Source organism: Oncorhynchus tshawytscha, linkage group LG26 (assembly GCF_018296145.1).
Source record: "Oncorhynchus tshawytscha isolate Ot180627B linkage group LG26, Otsh_v2.0, whole genome shotgun sequence".
In the NCBI taxonomy this organism is placed as follows: Eukaryota; Metazoa; Chordata; class Actinopteri; order Salmoniformes; family Salmonidae; genus Oncorhynchus; species Oncorhynchus tshawytscha.
This window is the reverse complement of record NC_056454.1, coordinates 27,668,598-27,692,871: the sequence shown is the minus strand read 5'-3', so window position 1 is coordinate 27,692,871 and position 24,274 is coordinate 27,668,598. Positions and strand designations below refer to the sequence as shown.

The 24,274-nt window shown below is 46.1% G+C and overlaps 1 protein-coding gene across 2 annotated transcripts in view; it reads right to left on the bottom strand.

The window, feature by feature from the left end:
- The window catches only part of LOC112225470 (mannosyl-oligosaccharide 1,2-alpha-mannosidase IB), a 151,576-nt gene that overhangs the window by 21,010 nt on the left and 106,292 nt on the right, over nt 1-24,274 (bottom strand). For both annotated transcript variants that reach the window (XM_024389452.2, XM_024389453.2), the window contains 6 exons: nt 14,334-14,414; nt 3,879-3,973; nt 3,608-3,731; nt 3,429-3,522; nt 1,010-1,125; nt 230-449 (listed from right to left, as the gene is read on the bottom strand). In XM_024389452.2, coding sequence (XP_024245220.1) covers nt 230-449; nt 1,010-1,125; nt 3,429-3,522; nt 3,608-3,731; nt 3,879-3,973; nt 14,334-14,414 — 730 coding nt within the window. The remainder of the gene's footprint in view (nt 1-229; nt 450-1,009; nt 1,126-3,428; nt 3,523-3,607; nt 3,732-3,878; nt 3,974-14,333; nt 14,415-24,274) is intronic.

Genomic DNA, 24,274 nt, shown 5'->3' with positions numbered 1-24,274 from the left:
GCCGGATAAGACTAGGAAATATCATCACTGTAAAACTTCACTTTCAGGAAGATCAAAAAAATATCATTATTTTAAGCTCACACAAAATCTGATTCACCATCACGCTTATATTCACTTGGCGACAACTAAAATCCATGGCAACCAAACCACCCTATAATAAGTTACCATTTAACCCTAAACTTAATTTGTTTTCCCTATAAGTTTAGGTGTGTGTGTTTCTCCATCTCACCAGTGCGGTCGTAGGACTCATGGCAGGTGTGTGCGATCTCAGCCCCCAGCTGTAGGTAGTGTCCAGCCTTGTCGTCAGGTGAGCCGTCGGCCCCCAGAGCGAACATCCCCCCGGCGAAGCAGGTCAGGTGACCCATCTTCCTCTCCAGGTGGCCATTCTTCCACTCCCCGATAAACGTCAGGCCGCCGTTGGACTTACGGATCAGGTGGCGCTCAATTGCCTGGAAGGAGATGTGGAAAGGATATATATGGGTGGTGGTGATGGTAGGAGTAGGTGTGTGTGGGTTTAGGGAGCAGGGTGTGTGGGTGGTGGTGATGGTAGAAGGAGTAGGTGTGTGTGGGTTTAGGGAGGAGAGATAGATAAAGGACAGGTAGTTAGTCCCTGGCACAGTAGAGGGAACAGGAACAAAGCTGTTTAAGTGTCCTCAGCTTCAGTCCTTGAGAGCAGCAGCAGAATCTTCTTTCCATCCTCTTCCCTGGCACATAATGTACTTGATCAATCAACGTCAATAACTGGCAACAGAGTTCAGGCATCTACTTCCTGTTAAATCGCTCACTGATTAAAATGCAAAGATTGAGCCCAGTATACTGCAGTTAAATTACTTTGAGGAGTTGAGGAGCAATCCTAACTATCTGGTCATAAGGATATAGAGCAAGGTAGTTGCTATTTCTGGGTAGGATAGTTGAAACACAGCTGTGTGTATGTCAATCAAAGACATCTCCATGGAGACCAGTTAAAGGTGGCTTGTCTCCATGGAGACAAGGTAAGGGTGGTGCGTACCTCAATGGCGTCGTCGTAGGTCTTGCGGGCCTCTGTGTCGGTCTTGTCTGACATGAGCCAGGCCTTCAGCAAGTACTCATAGAAACTGTCCCCCAGACCTCCAACTGATGTATGGTCTACAAGCGGGGGGGGAAGAGAGGAGACGGGAGAAGGATGAGAGGGTGGGAAAAAGAGAGGGTGGGACAAAGTGAGGGAGAGAAAAATAATGAAGATAGAGTGACAAAAAGGGGAAGATGATAATTTATTCATTGGATGTTTTCATCCAAACCCCAACCAGAGCCAGGGGTTTTAAATTTACAGAAAAAAACGACATGGAGACGCTTTGTCCCCCTTTCAGTGTGATGGCAGAGAAGATTGTGGTTGTTTACTCTCTCTCTGATGTACTCCTTCTTAATGTCCCCAATGTCCCAGTAGAAGTTGATTCAGCCTTTATAGCTGGCCTAGTTACAGTGACACCACATTACAGTGATCCGGAGGCTGTGCCAACTCTCACTCAGTGAGAGGACACAGATGGGTAGGCACGCGTGCACGAAATGCACACAACACACAATCTCTCACAGACTACCCTGAGTCATGAATCCGCAGTATAAAACAATGTGGTATAGTTGAAGTCGAGTAAAGACACTCAGAAGGACGATTGTGTTTTCCCCATGAGGCCTGTCACCTGACACTGTTTAGCTTTATTTGTTAGCCAGCAAGGACTTGCTATTGTGTTGTTGCCTCCCTCTGACTAAAGCCATGCTCTGATGTTAACAGAGCTAGCCAGCTTATGACTCAGCAGTGTTAACCAACAGTGAAGCTAACGATGCTGAGGGAGTCATTGAGAGCAGTGGGGCGAGAGCCATTAGCGGTCCGAGTCCACAGCTAGTGCTGGGGCTAACGCCTAAATGCTTATGGCTAATGGTAAATGAATGCTGTGTGAAATGTGCTGGCTGGGCTTGTAGCATGTCCAGCACTGTGGAGAGGTGTGTAGGTGAGATGGGCATCTCTTCAGCAGATGTTATAGTGGTGTGTTATGTTAGTCAGGGGAGAGCTAATGCTAACAAATGTGCTGCTGGAACAGACAGTTTTTATAGTAGTTGACAGCTGGGACTTTACGACGATAACACTACTCGTATGTCTGTCTTTATGTCTGTCTCTCTCTCTATGGGTTGGTTTTAAATACCTACAGACATCTCTTCGATATTACACTGGCACTTTCTATATGGCTACAACGCATACATTCACATCTCTCACACACAGTGGTATAGACTTATGGCACACGATTACTTTGTGATTTTCCAGTCACACACTGCTCATTACTTTGAGTGACAATCCTCCTTCCATCTCCTGCAAAGACACACTCAGAGCAAAGTGTGCAGAGAGAGAGAGAGATGAGCTGAAGAGACTCACAGACACAAAGTCAAATGTTTTCTATGCAAAATTGGCATTCCCCTGGCAAAAGAGAGAGAGAGAAGTTGCTATGAATAATTCATTCTCATATGAGGGATGGAGAGATTGAGAGAAAAAGAGAAATAACAAAAAACTACGCAAACAACATTGGAGAGGGGTAGACACTGTGGGGCTCTGTGTGTGTGTGTGTGTGTGTGTGGGGGGGTCAGGTTGAGCAGTGAGAGGCAGAGACAGTAATTAAACCTCTCTCTCATTCAGGATAATAAACAGAGTTAGTTAAGATGCCGCCTGCCAACAGCTTCTAATTATACATATTTATTAAAGAAAAAAACAACACTACTCACACACATTCATTTACATAGCCTAGCGCCCATTGCACCTGCATTTGAATAAAAGGAAATAGAATTGAATTCAGTAAAATTAAATGAAATTCAAACGCTTCTTCTATTTTATATTAGGTGTAGTCTATACAAATATACATCTTGTACATAAAACATGTTGTTATATACATGCATATAAAATATTGTTTAAACTATTTATTTTCAGGACCATCTCTTAAAATGAAAACCTATATGCAAATATTGTACGTTATTACATATCGTTCAATATGGGGAAAATACGACATTCCCCAGAATGCAATAGTTTAAACCTCAAGTTCACCCTCAGGCCAAATGAAATGGTTGGTGGAAATATAATTGGCTATTCTAAGCACAAAGTAAAAAAAGTATATGAACATTGTTATATATTGTTATATATAAGTTATATATTGTTTGGTAGCTGGAAGTGTGACCGGTCAGATTCTATGTAACTCTCATGTTCTATGGCTGAGTGGAATTTCTTTGAATTGCACTGAATTAAATTCTACTTCCTGTCACTCAAATTCTACATCCTGTGGCGGTGTGGCCAATTCAATTCAAACTCATGAGCTGAATGGGAGTCAATTCCAAAATTCTGAATTGAGCTCAACCCACACCCACACCCACACCAGTGTTATTCTCTGAAGTTGAGAGAGACAAGAGGTACTTACGTTGGCCCCAGCGACCGGTGCGAGGGTTCAGATAGTTGGGGTAGAGCCCGTTGGGTCGGTCCATTTTGGCCAGCAGCTTCCGTATGTGCATTACCTGACAGGGTTAGAGGAGACATGGATATATCTCTCACCCAGGGGAACACGCAGACTTAGACACCAGTACTAAGGAGGTGTCTCACCTTTTGGTAGTAGGCAGGGTTCCCGGTGAGGTAAGTGAGGTGGACAAACTCCATGTGTAGTGTTCCAAACTCTGCCAGGATACTACTGCCTGCTGACGCCCAGCCCCAGTTACGCCCCACACCACTACACACAGAGAGGGAGAAAGGATTCACTTTCAATCATTGAGTAGAGAATCTTACTGACATGCCATTGTTGCAGTTATGGATGTAGATCTAGGGTTAGGTTGTGGTCAGATGTAAATCTAAGGTTGTGTTGTGGTCTGAGACTGACCTCTTGAGGTTGACCATGGCCCAGGGGATGCCTGTGGGAGTGTTGAAGGCTGGGAGCAGCTTCTCAGCCAACTGGACCGCCTTCACCTTAAACACCTATCGACAGAGGGAAAGAGAGAGAGGGTGAATGAAAGCTTTATAGGAAAAGCTGAGAAAAAGCTTCAGTGATGGAGAACATATTTTTACAAGAGACTTAACAAGACAGCCGAAAAAACGTTAAGCATTTACACGGGACAGAGAAACAGTGGCCAAATGAACATGGCAAAGCATCTGAACTGGTTTATAGGAGAGGCTGAGCATATTGTGGAGGTGGAGGGCAAAACTCCCCCTCAGAGACCACTAGAATAACAGTTGAACCACATTAGAATAACAGAGTACACACACTCAAGTACGTAGTCACACTTTCCCAGCTGTGTGTCAATGTGTATATACAGTGAGTGTACAAAACATTAAAAAAGACACCTGCTCTTTTTATGACATCGACTGACCAGGTGAAAACTATGATCCCTTATTGATATCACTTGTTAAATCCACCTCAATCAGTGTAGATTAAGGGCAGGAGACAGGTTAAAGAAGGGTTTTTAAGCCTTGAGACAATTGAGACATGGATTGTATGTGTGTGCTATTCAGGGGGTGAATGGGCAAGAAAAAAGATTGAAGTGCCACCGGTTTGTGTCAAAAACTGCAACAGTGATGGGTTTTTCATACTCAACAGTTCCCCGTGTGTATCAAGAATGGTCCACCACCCAAAGGACATCCAGCCAAGTTGACAACTGTGGGAAGCATTAGTCAACATGGGCCGGCATCCCTGTGGAACGCTTTCGACACCTTGTAGAGTCCATGAAGGGGTGCAACTCAATATTAGGAAGGTGTTCTTAATGTTTTGTACACTCAATGTACACCCCATCCATTGATTCCAAGCCTGTCTGACAGCTGCAATAAAGCTCTTAAGACTACACTGTTTTATCACACTGTCATCAAGAGGTGTGGGACATTAGCCCGCACATCCCAACAGTCTAAACTGGGTTTCTCTCTTCATTTCAAGAGGTAGGTTACTGAAACAAAATGTTCAACACTCCTTTTATGCAAGTCAAGTACACATTGGGAAAATAAAAACGTTCCAAATGTAGACAAAACGAAATGCGCTAGAAAAGGTGGGATCTTTTTGTATCTGTAAAATTAATTATGCGAGAAATGTCAGTGTAAATGCTTTTATGCGCAAATATTGATGTAATAATCATCATATCGTAAACTTGTAGTCATGCGATGACGCATGTGGTCCTCCTACTACGACTCGGGAAAGTACGAGGTCTATTAGGCTACAGATTTAATAAGCTATCATGAACTTCAGGGTGATGAAAGTGCATCTTGATGATCCTTTCCAAAAATATTGAGAGTCGTATTCTGGTGACATGAATTGATGCTTGGCTGCCGTTTGACAATTAAAAGTTATAATCTCGCTCCTTTGTCCATAATAATCTGATAATGTAGGCTATACCTGCACTGTATCTGCCAGCTGTTTGCTAGAGCACATGTGCCAAGACCGGATTGGGCACATTCACCACATAATGCACATTGTTTTGTGACAAACCATCAGTAGAGTTGAAAATCACGCACAGCCTTTTACCCGCAACAAGTCAATTTGATGGACACATCTCTGGTGGGAAAGTTTGCATATTGTTTTTTATGCCGATTTTAGAATATTCGCATGGAAATCTGTCGCCAATTGGATGGAAACCTACAGTAAGTAGCTAGTGTCCCTTATTGCCCCTTACCCACAGAGTAACACCCAAATCAATCGAAAAGCTTTTTTTTAACTCACGTGTACACGCTGGAATTAGAACGCACAGTAATGAATAGACAGAAAACAGACGGGCTGCGAGCGTCAACGCTGTCAACGCCATACACGTCAAATGATAAAGAAATACATTTTGTAGGCCCTAATCTATGGATTTCACATGACTGGGCACGTGCATAGCCTTGGGTGGGCCTGTGAGGGCACAGGCCCACCCACTTGGAAGCCAAGCCCCCCCAATCAGAATATTTTTTCCCCCCACAAAAGGGCTTTATTACAGACAGAAATACTCCTCAGTTTCATCAGCTGTCTGGGTGGCTGGTCTCAGACGATCCCGCAAGGGGAAAAGCCGGATATGGAGGTACTGGGCTGGCATGGTTACAAGTGGTCTGCGGTTGTGAGGCCGGTTGGACGTACTGCCAAATTCTCTAAAATGACATTGGAGGGGGGCTATGGTAGAGAAATTAACATTCCGTTCTCTGGCAACAGCTCTGGTGGACATTCCTGCAGTCAGCATAGACTTACACTCCATCCCTGCAGTACAGTTGATAAGCATTGCTATAAATGCTAAAAATCCAATCTTACTGAAGCATGGATCACTTGTTGGCCTATCCTTCTGTACTGGTGTAGATCTACTCACATGACTCCTCTCAGGATCCCCCCCCCTTGACCCATCTTCCTCTACTTTCTTCACTGCCTCAGCATATGACAACTTCTGCACTACTCTAACCCTGTAAACCTCAACCTTCCTCTCCCAATCATGTAGTAACCAAAAAAGTGTTAAACAAATCCAAATATATTTTATATTTGAGAATCTTCAAAATAGCCACCCTTTGCTTTGATGATGAGTTTGAAAAATCGCAAATAGATTTTGATTTGTTTAACACTTTTTTGGTTACTACATGATTCCATTATGTGTTATTTCATAGTTTTGATGTCTTCACTATTATTCTAAATAGTAAAAAATAAAGAAAAACCCTGAAATGAGTAGATGTGTCCAAACTTTTGACTGGTACTGTACATCTTGTTCTTGCCCTCTCAAGGGATGATATTTTCCTCTCCCAAGCAGCCCATTTCACTCCCACCAAAATCCCCCACAGGAAGTTGGAGCATTTAACAGCAATTTTCCTGAAACCTAGAGCCTTAAATTATATCAAACAATGTAGCCAACACAAAAGTCTTATGTTTGATTCTAAATTAAATTGAGGTTGTCTCAATGCCACTATGTTCAATTTAGGGGTAATGATTATTCTAATTAATGTGTCTTTATGTGGATAGTCTAGTGAAATGTTGTAGCAGTCTAGCTTACTGTAGGCTATTTGGAATATGAAAGAACAAAACTAGGCCTGTATGAGCTTGTTACACATCTCCATCACTGACCTCATCCATCAAGTTAGGTCTTACTAAGCCACCATTCATTCAACATGCCTAGTTGTCATTGGTGAACTGACTTTTATCACATCATCAGCAGCCTACTGTTGACATAGGCCTACAGCTATACCAAGAGGGCAGATCAACAACTGATTAATTAACATTGGACTACTCATCTTTAACAGTTGAACATATTTCTGTAGAGGATGGTATTAGCGGAACAGCTCTCTGCTATTTTCGTTTCCATCCACGCAGAGACAGCGGAAGAAATTGTTCTCGCTTAGTTGACTAAACGCTGTTGCTACCTTCGTCGTTAATGATGCTTTAGCTAAGGTGCCAACTATGAAATAAGTGGTTATGTGCTTGACTAACACACAATTTTAGAACAGGTTTTTGGCTAACAGTTTGTTCTCTATTTTCTCAGTGGTATCAATGGACGAAGTGGTGAGCTGCCATCCAGCTCGAGGGAGGAAAATAGTACTATGAATACAGGGGCAGGCCAGAGCGGAGAACTAGAGACTTTTAATGTAGCTACACGCCAATCAATGACTGAGAGATATAGGCTATTCCATCTCATAAACTTATTGATTCACTCACAACACGCACCAAATTCACACAAACATTCCCCTCTCTTCACTCATAACATCTGAAAGAGATGTTTTGAAAATGGAGGCCCTACCTGAGTGTGCCTTTTTTTTATGTGCCTCAGAGCAAAGCTCGGGTTGAAAAATGTTCTCTCTCAATGCCACTTTTAGTCCTGACCTGTAGCCGACCAAATAAAGGGGCGAGAGCAGTTTGAGTTGAATGAGAGAGCACCCACTATCTCGCTCTCAATCCCCCTTCACTTGAACACCCTTGCTGTCTTTCTCTCTCCGTCCCTCAGTCCCATAGACCAGGCGAACGAGGAACAAGGGCAATTTGGGGCTGAACAAACTCTCTCCCTCTCGCCATCAGGATTAGCTGTGAGGCCAGGTCGGCAGTATTCCCAGACTGCAGATTTGTAGCGCTGGCTGGTCGTCGTTCTGCCTGGAATCAGCTGCTCCAACCGATCCTCTAACTCAGGAGTGGAACCTGTTATTACACATAGGAGGATATGAGCCTTGCTCTCTCTGAGATAGAACCCCATGACCACTCGGCCTGCCAGAGAGAACACACGCATACAGAGGTGCGCACACACACGTGCACAAACAAACACACACTCTCATATCTCTCTCCCCGGGGGAGGATGTCACTGTGTAAATGTAAACGAGTCCCATAAAAGGATCAGAAGGTATACTGTGAAATCTGGTGAATGAGCCTGTTTTGGAAAAAAAGGCCCTCAAGGACCCCAGGAAGAGACAGGATTAAGTAAACAAACGCTGTCCGTCCTTCATGGGGCTTACTACGTTTGTTCTTCATCATGCTAGTTATTCATCGTTTAACTTGTTGTTCCTTTATTATTTGTCATCTTTTATATTCTATTATATCAGTCCGTAGTGCTTTATTGAAACAAGCTTGGGAATCCATGGGACTGTGTTCTTGGGGATTTAACTACAACTGCCTGACTGAATTTCAATCAAGCAGCGGTTTCATCAAGCAGCGGTTTTACCTGGGCTCTCCAGCTCAGCCAGTCATTGCATGATTATCTTCTATATGGCCTGTAAGACATAGCTGAATCGCTCACATCCATATTCATGGATACTGTTCATCTGCAGTGTAGCAATCACATCTCTTGCTCTCCCCTTCTCTCTCAACCCCCTCCTTCGCACCCTTCCACGTTGCACGCTCTTCCGTCACTCACCTCCCACAATCCCCCCCCCCCTCCCCTCTGCCTGCAGGTGCAGTTGCAACCAGTCAGTCAGTGTGACAGAGGAAGCAGTGTTCTGCCTTTGATGGGCTCCATGTTTGACAATATGAAAAGGAGTCAAGCGCTCCCCAGCAAATCAGACAGATCCATAGCCTCAGCTCACAGCGACTCACTGAAAGACGGATAGCGAAGTAGGAAGATGGAGGGAGGGAGGAAAAACATGTATCGCAGAGACAGGTTAGAGAGAAGCAAAAATAATTGTACAGCGGTCTAGGTCTTTTGTTGTGTATCACAACATCCCTTACTCCCTCCATCTGCCTCCCTCCCTCTTTTTACAGGGTGACTCCAGCAGGCCATGTCTAGCTGCAGTGTGTCAGTGTCTGCAGTTTTCCTTGACTCTCAACTCATTATCTTACATTACAAGCCCTGCTCCCTTCTCCGGTTTTCTCTTTGCAATCAGCTGGCTGTGTTTCTGTCTTTCTCTCTTCGTTTCTCTCTCTCACCCTCCCCCAGTCTCTCCCTCCCTAGTTCTCTCTCCCCCTGCGGAGAGGTTATTACTCTGTTGACAGAAGAGCGCAAGCTTTCACCTCAACTACATATCCCAGAGAAATGAGCACATTTTCCCTAAACTACACATCCCAGAGAAATGAGCACATTTCCCCTCAACTACATATCCCAGAGAAATGAGCACATTTTCCCTAAACTACATATCCCAGAGAAATGAGCATATTTCCCCTAAACTACATATCCCAGAGAAATGAGCACATTTCACCGCAACTACATATCCCAGAGAAATGAGCTCATTTCATCGCAACTACATATCCCAGAGAAATGAGCACCTTTTACCTCAACTACATATCCCAGAGAAATGAGCACCTTTCACCTAAACTCTACGTTTCCTTCAGAAAGTACTCACACCCCTTGACTTTTGACATATTTTGTTACAGCCTGAATTGATTCAATTGAGATTGTGTCACCGGCCTAGACACAATACTTCATAATGTCAAAGTGGATATTTGCTTTAATTATTATTTTCAAATTAATAAAACATTAAAAGTATTCAACCCCTTTGTTATGGCAAGGCTAAATAAGTTCAGGTGTAAACATTTGATTAAAAAGTCACATAATAAGTTGCATGGACTCACTCTGTAATAATAATGCTTAACATGATTTTTACCATTATCTATAGGGTCCCTCAGTCGAGCAGTGAATTTCAAACACATATTCAACCACAAAGACCAGGCAGAGAGAGCCAGGGTGGTTCGTCGCTCCAGTGCCTTGCCGTTCACCTTTGCACCCCTGGGACAGACTACACTCAACCATAGGACCTACTGAAGAGATGAGTCTTCAATAAAGACTTAAAGATCGAGACAGAGTCTGAATCTCCCACATGGATAGGCAGACCATTCCATAAAAATGGAGCTCTATAGGAGAAAGCCCTGCCTCCAGCTGTTTGCTTTGAAATTCTAGGGACAATTAGGAGGCCTGCGTCTTGTGACCGTAGCGAACCCGTAGGTACGTACAGCAGGACCAAATCGGAGAGATATGTTGGAGCAAGTCCATGTAATGCTTTGTAGGTTAGCAGTAAAACCTTGAAATCAGCCCTAGCCTTTACAGAAAGCCAGTGTAGAGAGGCAACCACTGGAGTAATATGTGTTTAGTACTAACTTAATTTTTGGACAAAAGTTTGGTTTTTACAATGTTACAAAGATGGAAAAAAGCTACCCTTGAAATATTCTTGATATGTTCATCAAAAGAGAGATCAGGGTCCAGAGTAAAGGCTGTAATAGGAGAAAACTGAGGATGAATCAACAAGTGTAGTTACTCCAAAATACTAAGAATGAATTAAAATAATTTGGCAAAAAAAAAAAAACTATGTTCTGAATACAAAGTGTTATTTGGGGCATATCCATCAGCACATAACAGAGTACATTTTCAAGCATGGTGGTGGCTGCATCATGTTATGTGTATGCTTGTCTTCGGCAAAGACCAGGGAATAGTTTTGCATAAAAATAAACGGAATAGAGCTAAGCACAGGCAAAATCCTTGAGGAAAATCTAGCTCTGTCTGCTTTCCAACAGACACTGGGAAACAAATTCGCCTTTCAGCAGGACAATAACCTAAAAGGCCAAATATACACTGGAGTTGCTTACCAAGATGACATTCAATGTTCCTGGATGGCCTAGTTACAGTTTTGACTTAAATTGGCTTGAAAATGGCTATTTAGCAATGATCAACAAGCAACTTGAAGAGTTTTAAACAGAATAAGGTGCAAATATGATACAATCTAGGTGTGAAAAGATCTTAGAGACTCACAGCTGAAACGGATTCTAACGTGTATTGACTCAGGGGTGTGAATACTTATGTAAATTAGATATTTATGCATTTAATTCTCAATAACTTTGTAAACATTTCATAAAACATGTTTTCACTTTGTCATTTATGGGGTATTTTGTGTAGATTGGTGTGAAAAAAAAATACATGTAATCCATTTTGAATTCATGCTGTAACACAACAAAATGTGGAATAAGTCAAGGGGTATTAATACTTTCTGAAGGCACTGTATCCCAGAGGCACTAGCAACCTTCACCTCAATTACATATCCCAAAGACACTAGCACCTTTCACGTAAACCCCTGGAGCAAATTAGGGTTAAGTGTCTTGCTTATGTCTCAGTGGCACGAGCACCTCTCAGGGGAGAAAATAAAAGAGAAGGGTTGTGTAGAGAAGGTTGTGACAAGAGAGGGAACATAAAGTAGTTATAGAGAAGAGTAGAGAAAGAACAGAGGAGAGAGCCAGTGTGGAAGAGGAGAAGAGCGAAGAAGGGAAAGAAGATGAGAGAGGGGTGGAGGGGAGGGCTGAGGGGACAGAGAAGTGAACATCATCCATTAGTGTGTGTTGGGGCTAGTTCTGCCACACACATGCCCTGGGAACTAGAGGTCGACCGATTAAGATTTTTCAACGCCGATACCGTTTATTGGAGGACCAAAAAAAAAGCCGATACCGATTAATCGGACAATATTTATATATATATTTGTTATAATGACAATTACAACAATACTGAATGAACAATGAACACTAATTTTTAACTTAATATAATACATAAATAAAATCTATTTAGTCTCAAATAATGAAACATGCTCAATTTGGTTTAAAGAATGTAAAAACACAGTGTTGGAGAAGAAAGTAAAAGTGCAATATGTGCCATATAAAAAATCTAACGTTTAAGTTCCTTGCTCAGAACATATGAAAACTGGTGGTTCAATATTCCCAGTTCTTCAATATTCCCAATTAAGAAGTTTTAGGTTGTAGGGATAGGAATTATGACGCGTCGACTATTTCTCTCTATACCATTTGTATTTCATATACCTTTGACTATTAGATGTTCTAATAGGCACTTTAGTATCGTCAGCCAAATCTCGGGAGTTGATAGGCTTGAAGTCATAAGCAGCTCTGAGCAATGCTTGAAGCACAGAGCTGTTTATGAGCATTGCTCAGAGCTGCTGGCAAACGCAGTAAAGTTTGAATGAATGCTTACGAGCCTGCTGCTGCCTACCACCGCTCAGTCAGACTGCTCTATGAAATATCAAATCATAGACTTAATTATAATATATTAAACACAGAAATACGAGCATTTGGTCATTAATAAGGTCTAATTCGGAAACTATCATTTAGAAAACAAAACATTTATTCTCTCAGTGAAATACAGAACCATTCCGTATTTATTCGAACGGGTGGCAACGCTAAGTTTAAATATTGCTGTTACATTGCACAACCTTCAAATTTATGTCAGAATTATGTACAATTCTGGCAAATTAATTCGCAACGAGCCAAGCGGCCCAAAATGTTGCATATACCCCGACTATGCGTGCAATGAACGCAAGAGAAATGACACAATTTCCCTAGTTAATATCGCCTGCTAACATTAATTTATTTTAACTAAATATGCAGGTTAAAAATATATACTTCTGCGTATTGATTTTAAGAAAGGCATTGATGTTTATGGTTAGGTACATTTGTGCAACGACTGTGCTTTTTTCGGCAATGCGCTTTTGTTAAATCACCACCCATTTGGCGAAGTTGAAGTAGTTACGCGAAGTTGAAGCTGTGATTCGATGATAAATTAACAGCCACCACATTGATTATATGCAACGCAGGACAAGCTAGTTAAACTAGCAATATCATCAACCATGTGTAGTTAACTAGTGATTATGTGAAGATTGATTGTTTTTTATAAGATACGTTTAATGATAGCTAGCAACTTACCTTGGCTCCTTGCTGCACTCGCGTAACAGGTGGTCAGCCTGCCACGGAGTCTCCTCGTGGAGGGCAATGTAATCGGCCATAATCGGCATCAAAAATGCAGATTACTGATTGTTATGAAAACTTGAAATCGGTCCTACTTTATCGGACATGCCGATGAATCGGTCGACCTCGACTGGGAACACGGAATAAAGCGCTCTCACGAACGTTATCACCCCTCCCATTCCCCACTCAACATCTTTCTGATTCCCTATCCCACCACTCCTCCAGCCTCTGCAGAATTATCACCATTTATTCAGAGTGGGAGAGAGGGAGAGGCGGTGAGAGTGAGAAGAAGGAGGGATGATCATCAAGAGGGAGCGTGGCCAGGGATCTGCTCCCAACAGCTGAGTAGTCTGTGACCGGCAGAGCCGTATGGCTGGAGCTCAATTCCACCACTCACACTCCTTTAATAGGAGCAGGAAGAAGAGGATGACTGATACCGCATGGCAGGGGAGCTCGACAGAGAGAGAGACTTGTGGTAGTTTTCATTAGGTGAGGGGAGTTCCTTACTAATTAGTGACCTTAATTCATCAAACAAGTACAACGGTGGAGCGAAAATCTGCAGACACTCGGCTCTCTGTGGAATGAGTTTGACACGTGTTTTAAGCGCACTGTTTAATTAAATCATTGAGACACAAATGACTCAAGAGGGAGCGGGATGGCCACGCTGTGTAAAAAAAAAAAAGAAAATCGGCTCGGCTGCATTTTTCTCAACAGCAATATGCTGGTTAACTTTCATTATGCACATAGCAACATATAGGGAAAGGAGTCAATTCAACAGCACTGTAGATTATGTTTCATGACCGCAGACAGCGACCGCTATCAAACGCAGGAGAAAGCGCATTTGTAATAAAATTATATGATATTTATTAGTGTTGCACCATTATTCTTACATAATATAACCATATACAATTACAGTTGCATGTCTTAGAGTGATGGACTGTGCCATTCCGGTGGCCTCCACAATAGATTAGTCCACTGAGAGAGGCGCGAATCAGAACGGTGTCTTGTGCACCATGAAAAAAAGTATCTATTTGCGACTGCTCGACTAAAGAAATCTCAGTCGACCAAACAATCCACCAATTAACTAAATAAGGTCAGCTTCAAGACAGACGAGACAGGACAGACAAGACAGGACAGGACAGACAAGACAGGACAAGACAGACAAGACAGACAAACGAATCCCAGATGAGCAGATACCTCCTGTCCAGAGAGGTAGTAGGCGGCCAGCAGTCCTCCGGTGAAGCGGATGTTGACCTCGAAGACAGATACCTCAGCATTCTGAAGAAACAGAGGGGAGAATCAGCCAGAGAAAGAGAGAAAGTGAGAGAGCGAAAGAAAGACACCACACAGAACTGCCAGAGCAGCCTTGTGCCAAAATTACATCAGATATCTTGCACAGTAATACCAAACACTATGTGTGTGTAATGGCACACATTCCTGAATTCAAATAGCCTACCATTCAGACCAAGGCTGGAACACCAAATTCATGTCTGACTAATACAGAGAACACCTTTCCAAGTTCTACCACAAGCACAGCCTGATTCCCTATGTAATAACCTCAACGGGCTGTTAATCCAACTGTCACCCTGGGCGAGTGGAGAAGGGGGAAGACAGGGGAGGGGAGATTTGTTAAAGTGGGTGTTGAGGCACTGTGTCGTGCTCCCCCTCTGAAGGACGGTGGTGAGAACTCTTAAAGCTCAAGGCCTCGTCAGCATCCATCTCCCCTTCAGCACCGCTACCTGTTTACAATGACACTTACGTGCCAGACAGAGAACGCGGTCATAAAACCACCCTGTGTTGGCACTACTGCACAGCACAACAAAATGATCGCCGTCATACGGGTGACCCACACAAACTGCACAGGTCAACAAAAATAAAAAAGTGTCATTCAGGTGACTGAAAATGTCATCAGTCATTCAGGTTCTGCACACAAACAATCATTCACAGTCATTCAGGTGTCTCACACTCTAATTAGTGTCATTCAGGTGTCTCACACTAATGAGAGTCATTCAGGTGTCTCACACTAATGAGAGTCATTCAGGTGTCTCACACTAATTCGTGTCATTCAGGTGTCTCACACTAATGAGAGTCATTCAGGTGTCTCACACTAATGAGAGTCATTCAGGTGTCTCACACTAATGAGTGTCATTCAGGTGTCTCACACTAATGAGTGTCATTCAGGTGTCTCACACTAATTCGTGTCATTCAGGTGTCTCACACTAATTCGTGTCATTCAGGTGTCTCACACTAATGAGAGTCATTCAGGTGTCTCACACTAATGAGAGTCATTCAGGTGTCTCACACTAATGAGTGTCATTCAGGTGTCTCACACTAATGAGTGTCATTCAGGTGTCTCACACTAATTCGTGTCATTCAGGTGTCTCACACTAATTCGTGTCATTCAGGTGTCTCACACTAATGAGAGTCATTCAGGTGTCTCACACTAATGAGAGTCATTCAGGTGTCTCACACTAATGAGTGTCATTCAGGTGTCTCACACTAATGAGTGTCATTCAGGTGTCTCACACTAATTCGTGTCATTCAGGTGTCTCACACTAATTCGTGTCATTCAGGTGTCTCACACTAATTCGTGTCATTCAGGTGTCTCACACTAATTCGTGTCATTCAGGTGTCTCACACTAATTCGTGTCATTCAGGTGTCTCACACTAATTCGTGTCATTCAGGTGTCTCACACTAATTCGTGTCATTCAGGTGTCTCACACTAATGAGTGTCATTCAGGTGTCTCACACTAATTCGTGTCATTCAGGTGTCTCACACTAATTCGTGTCATTCAGGTGTCTCACACTAATTCGTGTCATTCAGGTGTCTCACACTAATGAGTGTCATTCAGGTGTCTCACACTAATTCGTGTCATTCAGGTGTCTCACACTAATTCTTGTCATTCAGGTGTCTCACACTAATGAGAGTCATTCAGGTGTCTCACACTAATGAGAGTCATTCAGGTGTCTCACACTAATGAGAGTCATTCAGGTGTCTCACACTAATGAGTGTCATTCAGGTGTCTCACACTAATGAGTGTCATTCAGGTGTCTCACACTAATTCGTGTCATTCAGGTGTCTCACACTAATTCGTGTCATTCAGGTGTCTCACACTAATGAGAGTCATTCAGGTGTCTCACACTAATGAGAGTCATTCAGGTGTCTCACACTAATGAGTGTCATTCAGGTGTCTCACACTAATGAGTGTCATTCAGGTGTCTCACACTAATTCGTGTCATTCAGGTGTCTCACACTAATTCGTGTCATTCAGGTGTCTCACACTAATGAGAGTCATTCAGGTGTCTCACACTAATGAGAGTCATTCAGGTGTCTCACACTAATGAGTGTCATTCAGGTGTCTCACACTAATTCGTGTCATTCAGGTGTCTCACACTAATTCGTGTCATTCAGGTGTCTCACACTAATTCGTGTCATTCAGGTGTCTCACACTAATTCGTGTCATTCAGGTGTCTCACACTAATTCGTGTCATTCAGGTGTCTCACACTAATTCGTGTCATTCAGGTGTCTCACACTAATTCGTGTCATTCAGGTGTCTCACACTAATGAGTGTCATTCAGGTGTCTCACACTAATTCGTGTCATTCAGGTGTCTCACACTAATTCGTGTCATTCAGGTGTCTCACACTAATTCGTGTCATTCAGGTGTCTCACACTAATGAGTGTCATTCAGGTGTCTCACACTAATTCGTGTCATTCAGGTGTCTCACACTAATTCGTGTCATTCAGGTGTCTCACACTAATGAGTGTCATTCAGGTGTCTCACACTAATGAGAGTCATTCAGGTGTCTCACACTAATTCGTGTCATTCAGGTGTCTCACACTAATTCGTGTCATTCAGGTGTCTCACACTAATGAGAGTCATTCAGGTGTCTCACACTAATGAGTGTCATTCAGGTGTCTCACACTAATGAGAGTCATTCAGGTGTCTCACACTAATTCGTGTCATTCAGGTGTCTCACACTCTAATTAGTGTCATTCATGTTTATTTTATTTTTATTTCACCTTTATTTAACCAGGTAGGCTAGTTGAGAACAAGTTCTCATTTCCAACTGCGACCTGGCCAAGATAAAGCCTAGCAGTGTGAACAGACAACACAGAGTTACACATGGAGTAAACAATTAACAAGTCAATAACACAGTAGAAGAAAAGGGGAGTCTATATACATTGTGTGCAAAAGGCATGAGGAGGTAGGCGAATAATTACAATTTTGCAGATTAACACTGGAGTGATAAATGATCAGATGGTCATGTACAGGTAGAGATATTGGTGTGCAAAAGAGCAGAAAAGTAAATAAATAAAAACAGTATGGGGATGAGGTAGGTAAAAATGGGTGGGCTATTTACCGATAGAATATGTAGAGCTGCAGCGATTGGTTAGCTGCTCAGATAGCAGATGTTTGAAGTTGGTGAGGGAGATAAAAGTCTCCAACTTCAGCGATTTTTGCAATTCGTTCCAGTCACAGGCAGCAGAGAACTGGAACGAAAGGCGGCCAAATGAGGTGTTGGCTTTAGGGATGATCAGTGAGATACACCTGCTGGAGCGCGTGCTACGGATGGGTGTTGCCATCGTGACCAGTGAACTGAGATAAGGCGGAGCTTTACCTAGCATGGACTTGTAGATGACCTGGAGCCAGTGGGTCTGGCGACGAATATGTAGCGAGGGCCAGCCGACTAGAGCATACAAGTCGCAGTGGTGGGTGGTATAAGGTGCTTTAGTGACAAAACGGATGGCACTGTGATAAACTGCATCCAGTTTGCTGAGTAGAGTGTTGGAAGCAATTTTGTAGATGACATCATCGAAGTCGAGGATCGATAGGATAGTCAGTTTTACTAGGGTAAGTTTGGCGGCGTGAGTGAAGGAGGCTTTGTTGCGGAATAGAAAGCCGACTCTTGACTTGATTTTCGATTGGAGATGTTTGATATGAGTCTGGAAGGAGAGTTTACAGTCTAACCAGACACCTAGGTACTTATAGATGTCCACATATTCAAGGTCGGAACCATCCAGGGTGGTGATGCTGGTCAGGCGTGCAGGTGCAGGCAGCGAACGGTTGAAAAGCATGCATTTGGTTTTACTAGCGTTTAAGAGCAGTTGGATGCCACGGAAGGAGTGTTGTATGGCATTGAAGCTCGTTTGCAGGTTAGATAGCAGTGTCCAAGGACGGGCCGGAAGTATATAGAATGGTGTCGTCTGCGTAGAGGTGGAACAGGGAATCGCCCGCAGCAAGAGCAACATCATTGATATACACAGAGAAAAGAGTCGGCCCGAGGGTTGAACCCTGTGGCACCCCCATAGAGACTGCCAGAGGACCGGACAGCATGCCCTCCGATTTGACACACTGAACTCTGTCTGCAAAGTAATTGGTGAACCAGGCAAGGCAGTCATTCGAAAAACCGAGGCTACTGAGTCTGCCGATAAGAATATGGTGATTGACAGAGTCGAAAGCCTTGGCAAGGTCGATGAAGACGGCTGCACAGTACTGTCTTTTATCGATGGCGGTTATGATATCGTTTAGTACCTTGAGCGTGGCTGAGGTGCACCCGTGACCGGCTCGGAAACCAGATTGCACAGCGGAGAAGGTACGGTGGGATTCGAGATGTTCAGTGACCTGTTTGTTGACTTGGCTTTCGAAGACCTTAGATAGGCAGGGCAGGATGGATATAGGTCTGTAAAAGTTTGGGTCCAGGGTGTCTCCCCCTTTGAAGAGGGGGATGACTGCGGCAGCTTTCCAATCCTTGGGGATCTCAGACATGAATTTATAATGTATGAAAGATATGAAAGAGAGGTTGAACAGGCTGGTAATAGGGGTTGCGACAATGGCGGCGGATAGTTTCAGAAATAGAGGGTCCAGATTGTCAAGCCCAGCTGATTTGTACGGGTCCAGGTTTTGCAGCTCTGTGACTCCTATAAAGACATGAATTTATAATGTTTAAGGTGACAACTGACAGATATACTTTAACTACAGTGCTTCAACTCCTTCGATATATACGATGTAACGTTTAAAAAGTGTAACATGTAACATTTAAAACATGTCAGAATTTCCTTGGAAACCATCTGAATGTTACTCCAGAGGTTCATCTAATCCGAGTGGGACATCATGTACTAATTAATCTCCCACGTGCTATCGATTCACATCAAATCTTACTTTAAACTCTGGTAAATTAATTCCTAACCCAGTGTTGACTAAACAGACTCCATTAATTCAGTCATTTTTAAAGCGTGACGATTCATTTCCGACTGCATTGAGAGTCATCCATCATCGCAGGGTGCTGTAGCACAGGCCTTCCAGGAGCCATCCAGCTAACAATGACTCACCACAAAGGACAGCCCAACATGGCAGCTAATTAATCATTCATTAGTAGAGGCTTTAACACATGTACGAGCTCACACACACACGCACACACACAACCGTCACACACACGCACCCGTCGCACACACACACGTCGCACACCGCACACACACACACGTCACACACACGTCACACACACACCCTCACTCCCTCTATGAAGCCGTAAGCCCATGATTAAGTTTGACAAAGACTGATGTCTTTAATATAGTCAGTAACTGGAAATCTTTGCTCTCATTTTAGCCTGGAAGTAAGAAGCAACAAAGGAGAGGAGCATGGGTTTGATGCAAACATACAGCTCAAACAAACCTTTCATTTACACTGAAGTCTAAGTACAGAAGATTCAAATTATATTTTAGAACCACCGCAAGCTACAAAACACTTCTTCAAAACACAACTATTTTGAAGAACTTGAAATCATTCCCGTTTCTCATTTGGGAATTGCTATTTTCATCAGAGGCTGAGGAGGGGAGGGAGATCAGGGAATAACATCCATGACAGTTTATGAGTTTAACTGTTAATGCCTAAATACAGTGAGTGTGGAGGCATTACAGATAGAACTGATCTAGATCAACACTCCCACTTCAGATTACTAACATCCATTCCTCCAATTTTGCTCTCTCATCTTTCTCCATCTTTCCTCCTCCCCTCCTCCCTCCCTCCCTCCCTCCCTCCCTCCCTCCCTCCCTCCCTCCCTCCCTCCCTCCCTCCCTCCCTCCCTCCCTCCCTCGCACTCTGTCCGTCCGTCCCTTCCTTCCTTCTGTCCGTCCATCCGTCCCTCCCTTCTGTTGGTCCGTCCTTCCCCTTCAAGCCATCTACTTTGATCTGTCTCTCCCTCCCTCCCTCTCCTTTTGTCCGTCAGTCTCTCCCTCCCGCCCTCTCCTTCCGTCCCTCCTGTCTGTCTCTTCCGTCCCTCCGGTTGGTCTCTCACTCCTTCCGTCTCTCTCTCCCTCCTTCCGTCAGTCTGTCCATCTTGCTCTCTCCCTCCCTCCCCTTTCGTCTCCCTCCCTCCCGTCCGTCTCCCTAGCTCTCTCCCTTCCGTCCGTCCGTATCTCTCGCTCCCTTCTGTCCGTCTGTCTCTCTCTCTCTCTGTTCGCCCCTCTCTCTCTCCGTTCGCCCCTCTCTCTCTCTCTCTCTCTCTCTCTCCGTTCGCCCCTCTCTCTCTCTCTCTGTTCGTCCGTCCCTCTCTCGCTCTCTCTCTCTTTGTCCCTCTCTCTCTCTCTTTGTCCCTCTCTCTCTCTGTCCTCTCTCTCTGTTCATCTCTCTCTCTCTCTCAGGTCCCCCTCTCTTTCTCTCTCTCCGTCCCCCTCCCTCTCTCTGTCTCTCTCTCTCTCTCTCTCTCTTTGTCCCTCTCTCTCTCTCTGTCCCCCTCTCTCTCTCTGGCCCCCCTCTCTCTGTCCCCCTCTCTCTCTCTCTCAACCCCCTCTCTCCGTCCCCCTCTCTCTTTCTCTCTCTCTGCCCCCCTCCCTCTCTCTGTCCCCCTCCCTCTCTCTCTCTCTGTCCCTCTCTCTTTGTCTCTCTCTCTCTCTTTGTCCCTCTCTCTCTCTCACCCCCCTCTCCCTCTCTCTCCGTCCCCCTCTCTCTCTGTCCCCTTCTCTCTCTCTCCGTCCCCCTCTCTCTCTCTCCGTCCCCCTCTCTCTCTCTCCCCCCCTCTCTCTCTCTCCGTCCCCCTCTCTCTCTCTCTCTGTCCCCCTCTCTCTCTCTCACCGTCCCCCTCTCTCCGTCCCCCTCTCTCTCTCTCTCCGTCCTCCCCCTCTCTCGCCATCCCCCTCCCTTTCTCCGTCCCCCTCTCTCTCTCTGTCCCCCTCTCTCTGTCCCCCCCCTCTCTCTCTGTACCCCTCTCTCTTTCTCTCCGTCCCCCTCTCTCTCGCTCTCCGTCCCCCTCTCTCTTGCTCTCCGTCCCCCTCTCGCTCTCCGTCCCCTCTCTCGCTCTCCGTCCCCCTCGCTCGCTCTCCGTCCCTCTCTCGCTCTCCGTCCCCCTCTCGCTCTCCGTTCCCCTCTCTCGCTCTCCGTCCCCCTCTCTCTCTCTCTCCGTCCCCCTCTCTCTCTCTCTCCCTCTCTCTCTCTCCGTCCCCCTCTCTCTCTCCGTCCCCCTCTCTTTCTCTCTCCGTCCCCCTCTCTTTCTCTCTCCGTCCCCCTCCCTCTCTCTCTCTCTCTGTCCCGCTCTCTCTTTGTCCCTCTCTCTCTCTCTTTGTCCCTCTCTCTCTCTCTGTTCCTCTCACCCCCTCTATCTCTCTTTCTCTCTGTCCCCCTCCCTCCCTCTCTCTGTCCCCCTCTCTCTCTCTCTGTCCCCCTCTCTCTCTCTCTCTCTCTCTCTCTCTCTCTCTCTCTCTCTCTCTGTCCCCCTCTCTCTCTCTCTGTTCCCCTCTCTCTCTCTCTGTCCCCCTCTCTCTCTCTCTGTCCCCCTCTCTCTCTCTCTGTCCCCCTCTCTCTCTGTCCCCCTCTCTCTCTCTCTGTCCCTCTCTCTCTCTCTCTCCAGTCCCTCTTTCTCTCTCTCCGTCCCCCTTTTCTCTCTCTCCGTCCCCCTCTCTCTCTCTCCGTCCCCTCTCTCTCTCTGTCCCCCTCTCTCTCTCTGTCCCCCTCTCTCTCTCTCCGTCCCCCTCTCTCTCTGTCCCCCTCTCTCTCTCTCTCGTCCCCCTCTCTCTCTCTCTCCAACCCCCTCTCTCTTTCTCTCTCTCTGCCCCCCTCTCTCTCTGTCTCTACATCCCCCTCTTTTCTCTCTGTCCCCCTCCCTCCCTCTGTCCCCCTCTCTCTTTCTCTCCGTCCCCCTCTCTCTCTCTGTCTGTCCCCCTCTCTCTCTCTGTCCCCCTCTCTCTCTCTCTCCGTCCTCCCCCTCTCCCTCATCCCCCTCTCTCGCCATCCCCCTCCCTCTCTCCGTCCCCCTCTCTCTCTCTCTGTCCCCCTCTCTCTCGCTCTGTCCCCCTCTCTCTTGCTCTCTGTCCCCCTCTCTCGCTCTCTGTCCCCCTCCCTCTCTCCGTCCCCCTCTCTTTCTCTCTCTCTGTCCCCCTCTCTCTCTGTCCCCCTCCCTCTCTCTGTCCCCCTCCCTCTCTCTCTTTGTCTCTCTCTCTCTTTGTCCCTCTCTCTCTCTTTGTCCCTCTCTCTCTCTCTGTCCCCCTCTCTCGCTCTCTCCGTCCCCCTCTCTCTCTGTCCCCCTCTCTCTCTCTGTCCCCCTCTCTCTCTCTCCACCCCCCGTCCCCGTCTCTCTCTCTCTCCGTCCCCCTCTCTCTCTCGCCGTCCCCCTCTCTCTCTCTCTCGCCGTCCCCCTCTCTGTCCCCCTCTCTCTCTCTCTCTCCGTCCTCCCCCTCTCCCTCATCCCCCTCTCTCGCCATCCCCCTCCCGCTCTCCGTCCCCCTCTCTCTCTCTGTCCCCCTCTCTCTCGCTCTCCGTCCCTCTCTCGCTCTCCGTCCCCCTCTCGCTTTCTCCGTCCCCCTCTCTCTTTCTCTCTGTCCCCCTCTCTCTTTCTCTCTGTCCCCCTCTCTCTTTCTCTCTGTCCCCCTCTCTCTTTCTCTCTGTCCCCCTCTCTCTTTCTCTCTGTCCCCCTCTCTCTTTCTCTCTGTCCCCTCTCTCTTTCTCTCCGTCCCCCTCTCTCTCTCTCTCTCTCTCTGTCCCCCTCCCTCTCTCTCTCTGTCCCCCTCCCTCTCTCTCTCCCCCTCTCTCTCTCTCCGTCCCCCTCTCTTTCTCTCTCCGTCCCCCTCCCTCTCTCTCTCTCTCTCTTTGTCCCTCTCTCTCTCTTTGTCCCTCTCTCTCTCTCTCTCTGTTCCTCTCACCCCCTCTATCTCTCTCTCTCTCCGCCCCCTCTCTCTCTGTCTCTACATCCCCCTCTCTTTCTCTCTGTCCCCCTCCCTCCCTCTCTCTGTCCCCCTCTCTCTTTCTCTCAGGTCCCCCTCTCTCTCTCTCTCTGTCCCCCTCTCTCTCTCTCTCTGTCCCCCTCTCTCTCTCTGTCCCCCTCTCTCTCTCTCAGGTCCCCCTCTCTCACTCTCTCCCGTCCCCCTCTCTCTCCAGTCCCCCTCTCTCTGTCCCCCTCTCTCTCTCTCTCTCTCAGTCCTCCCCCTCTCCCTCATCCCCCTCTCTCCGTGTCCCCCTCTCTCTCGCTCTCTGTCCCCCTCTCTCTCTCGCTCTCTGTCCCCCTCTCTCTTGCTCTCCGTCCCCCTCTCTCGCTCTCCGTCCCCCTCTCTCTTTCTCTCCGTCCCCCTCTCTTTCTCTCCGTCCCCCTCTCTCTCCGTCCCCCCTCTCTCTCTCTCCGTCCCCCTCTCTCTTTCTCTCCGTCCCCCTCTCTTTCTCTCTCTGTCCCCCTCCCTCTCTCTGTCCCGCTCTCTCTTTGTCCCTCTCTCTCTCTTTGTCTCTCTCTCTCTGTCCCCCTCTCTCTCTCTTTGTCCCTCTCTCTCTCTCTTTGTCCCTCTCTCTCTCTCTCTGTTCCTCTCTCCCCCTCTCTCTCTCTCCGTCCCCCTCTCTCTCTGTCTCTACATCCCCCTCTCTTTCTCTCTGTCCCCCTCCCTCCCTCTCTCTGTCCCCCTCTCTCTTTCTCTCCGTCCCCCTCTCTCTCTCTCTCTCTTTTTGTCCCTCTCTCTCTCTCTTTCTCTCTCTCTTTGTCCCTCTCTCTCTCTTTGTCCCTCTCTCTCTCTGTTCCTCTCTCAGCCCCCCTCTCTCTCTCTGTCCCCCTCTCTCTCTCAGTCCCCCTCTCTCTCTCTCTCTCTCTCTCTGTCCCCCTCCCCTCTCTCTCCGTCCCCCTCTCTCTCTCGTCCCCCTCTCTCTCTCTCTGTCCCCCTCTCTCT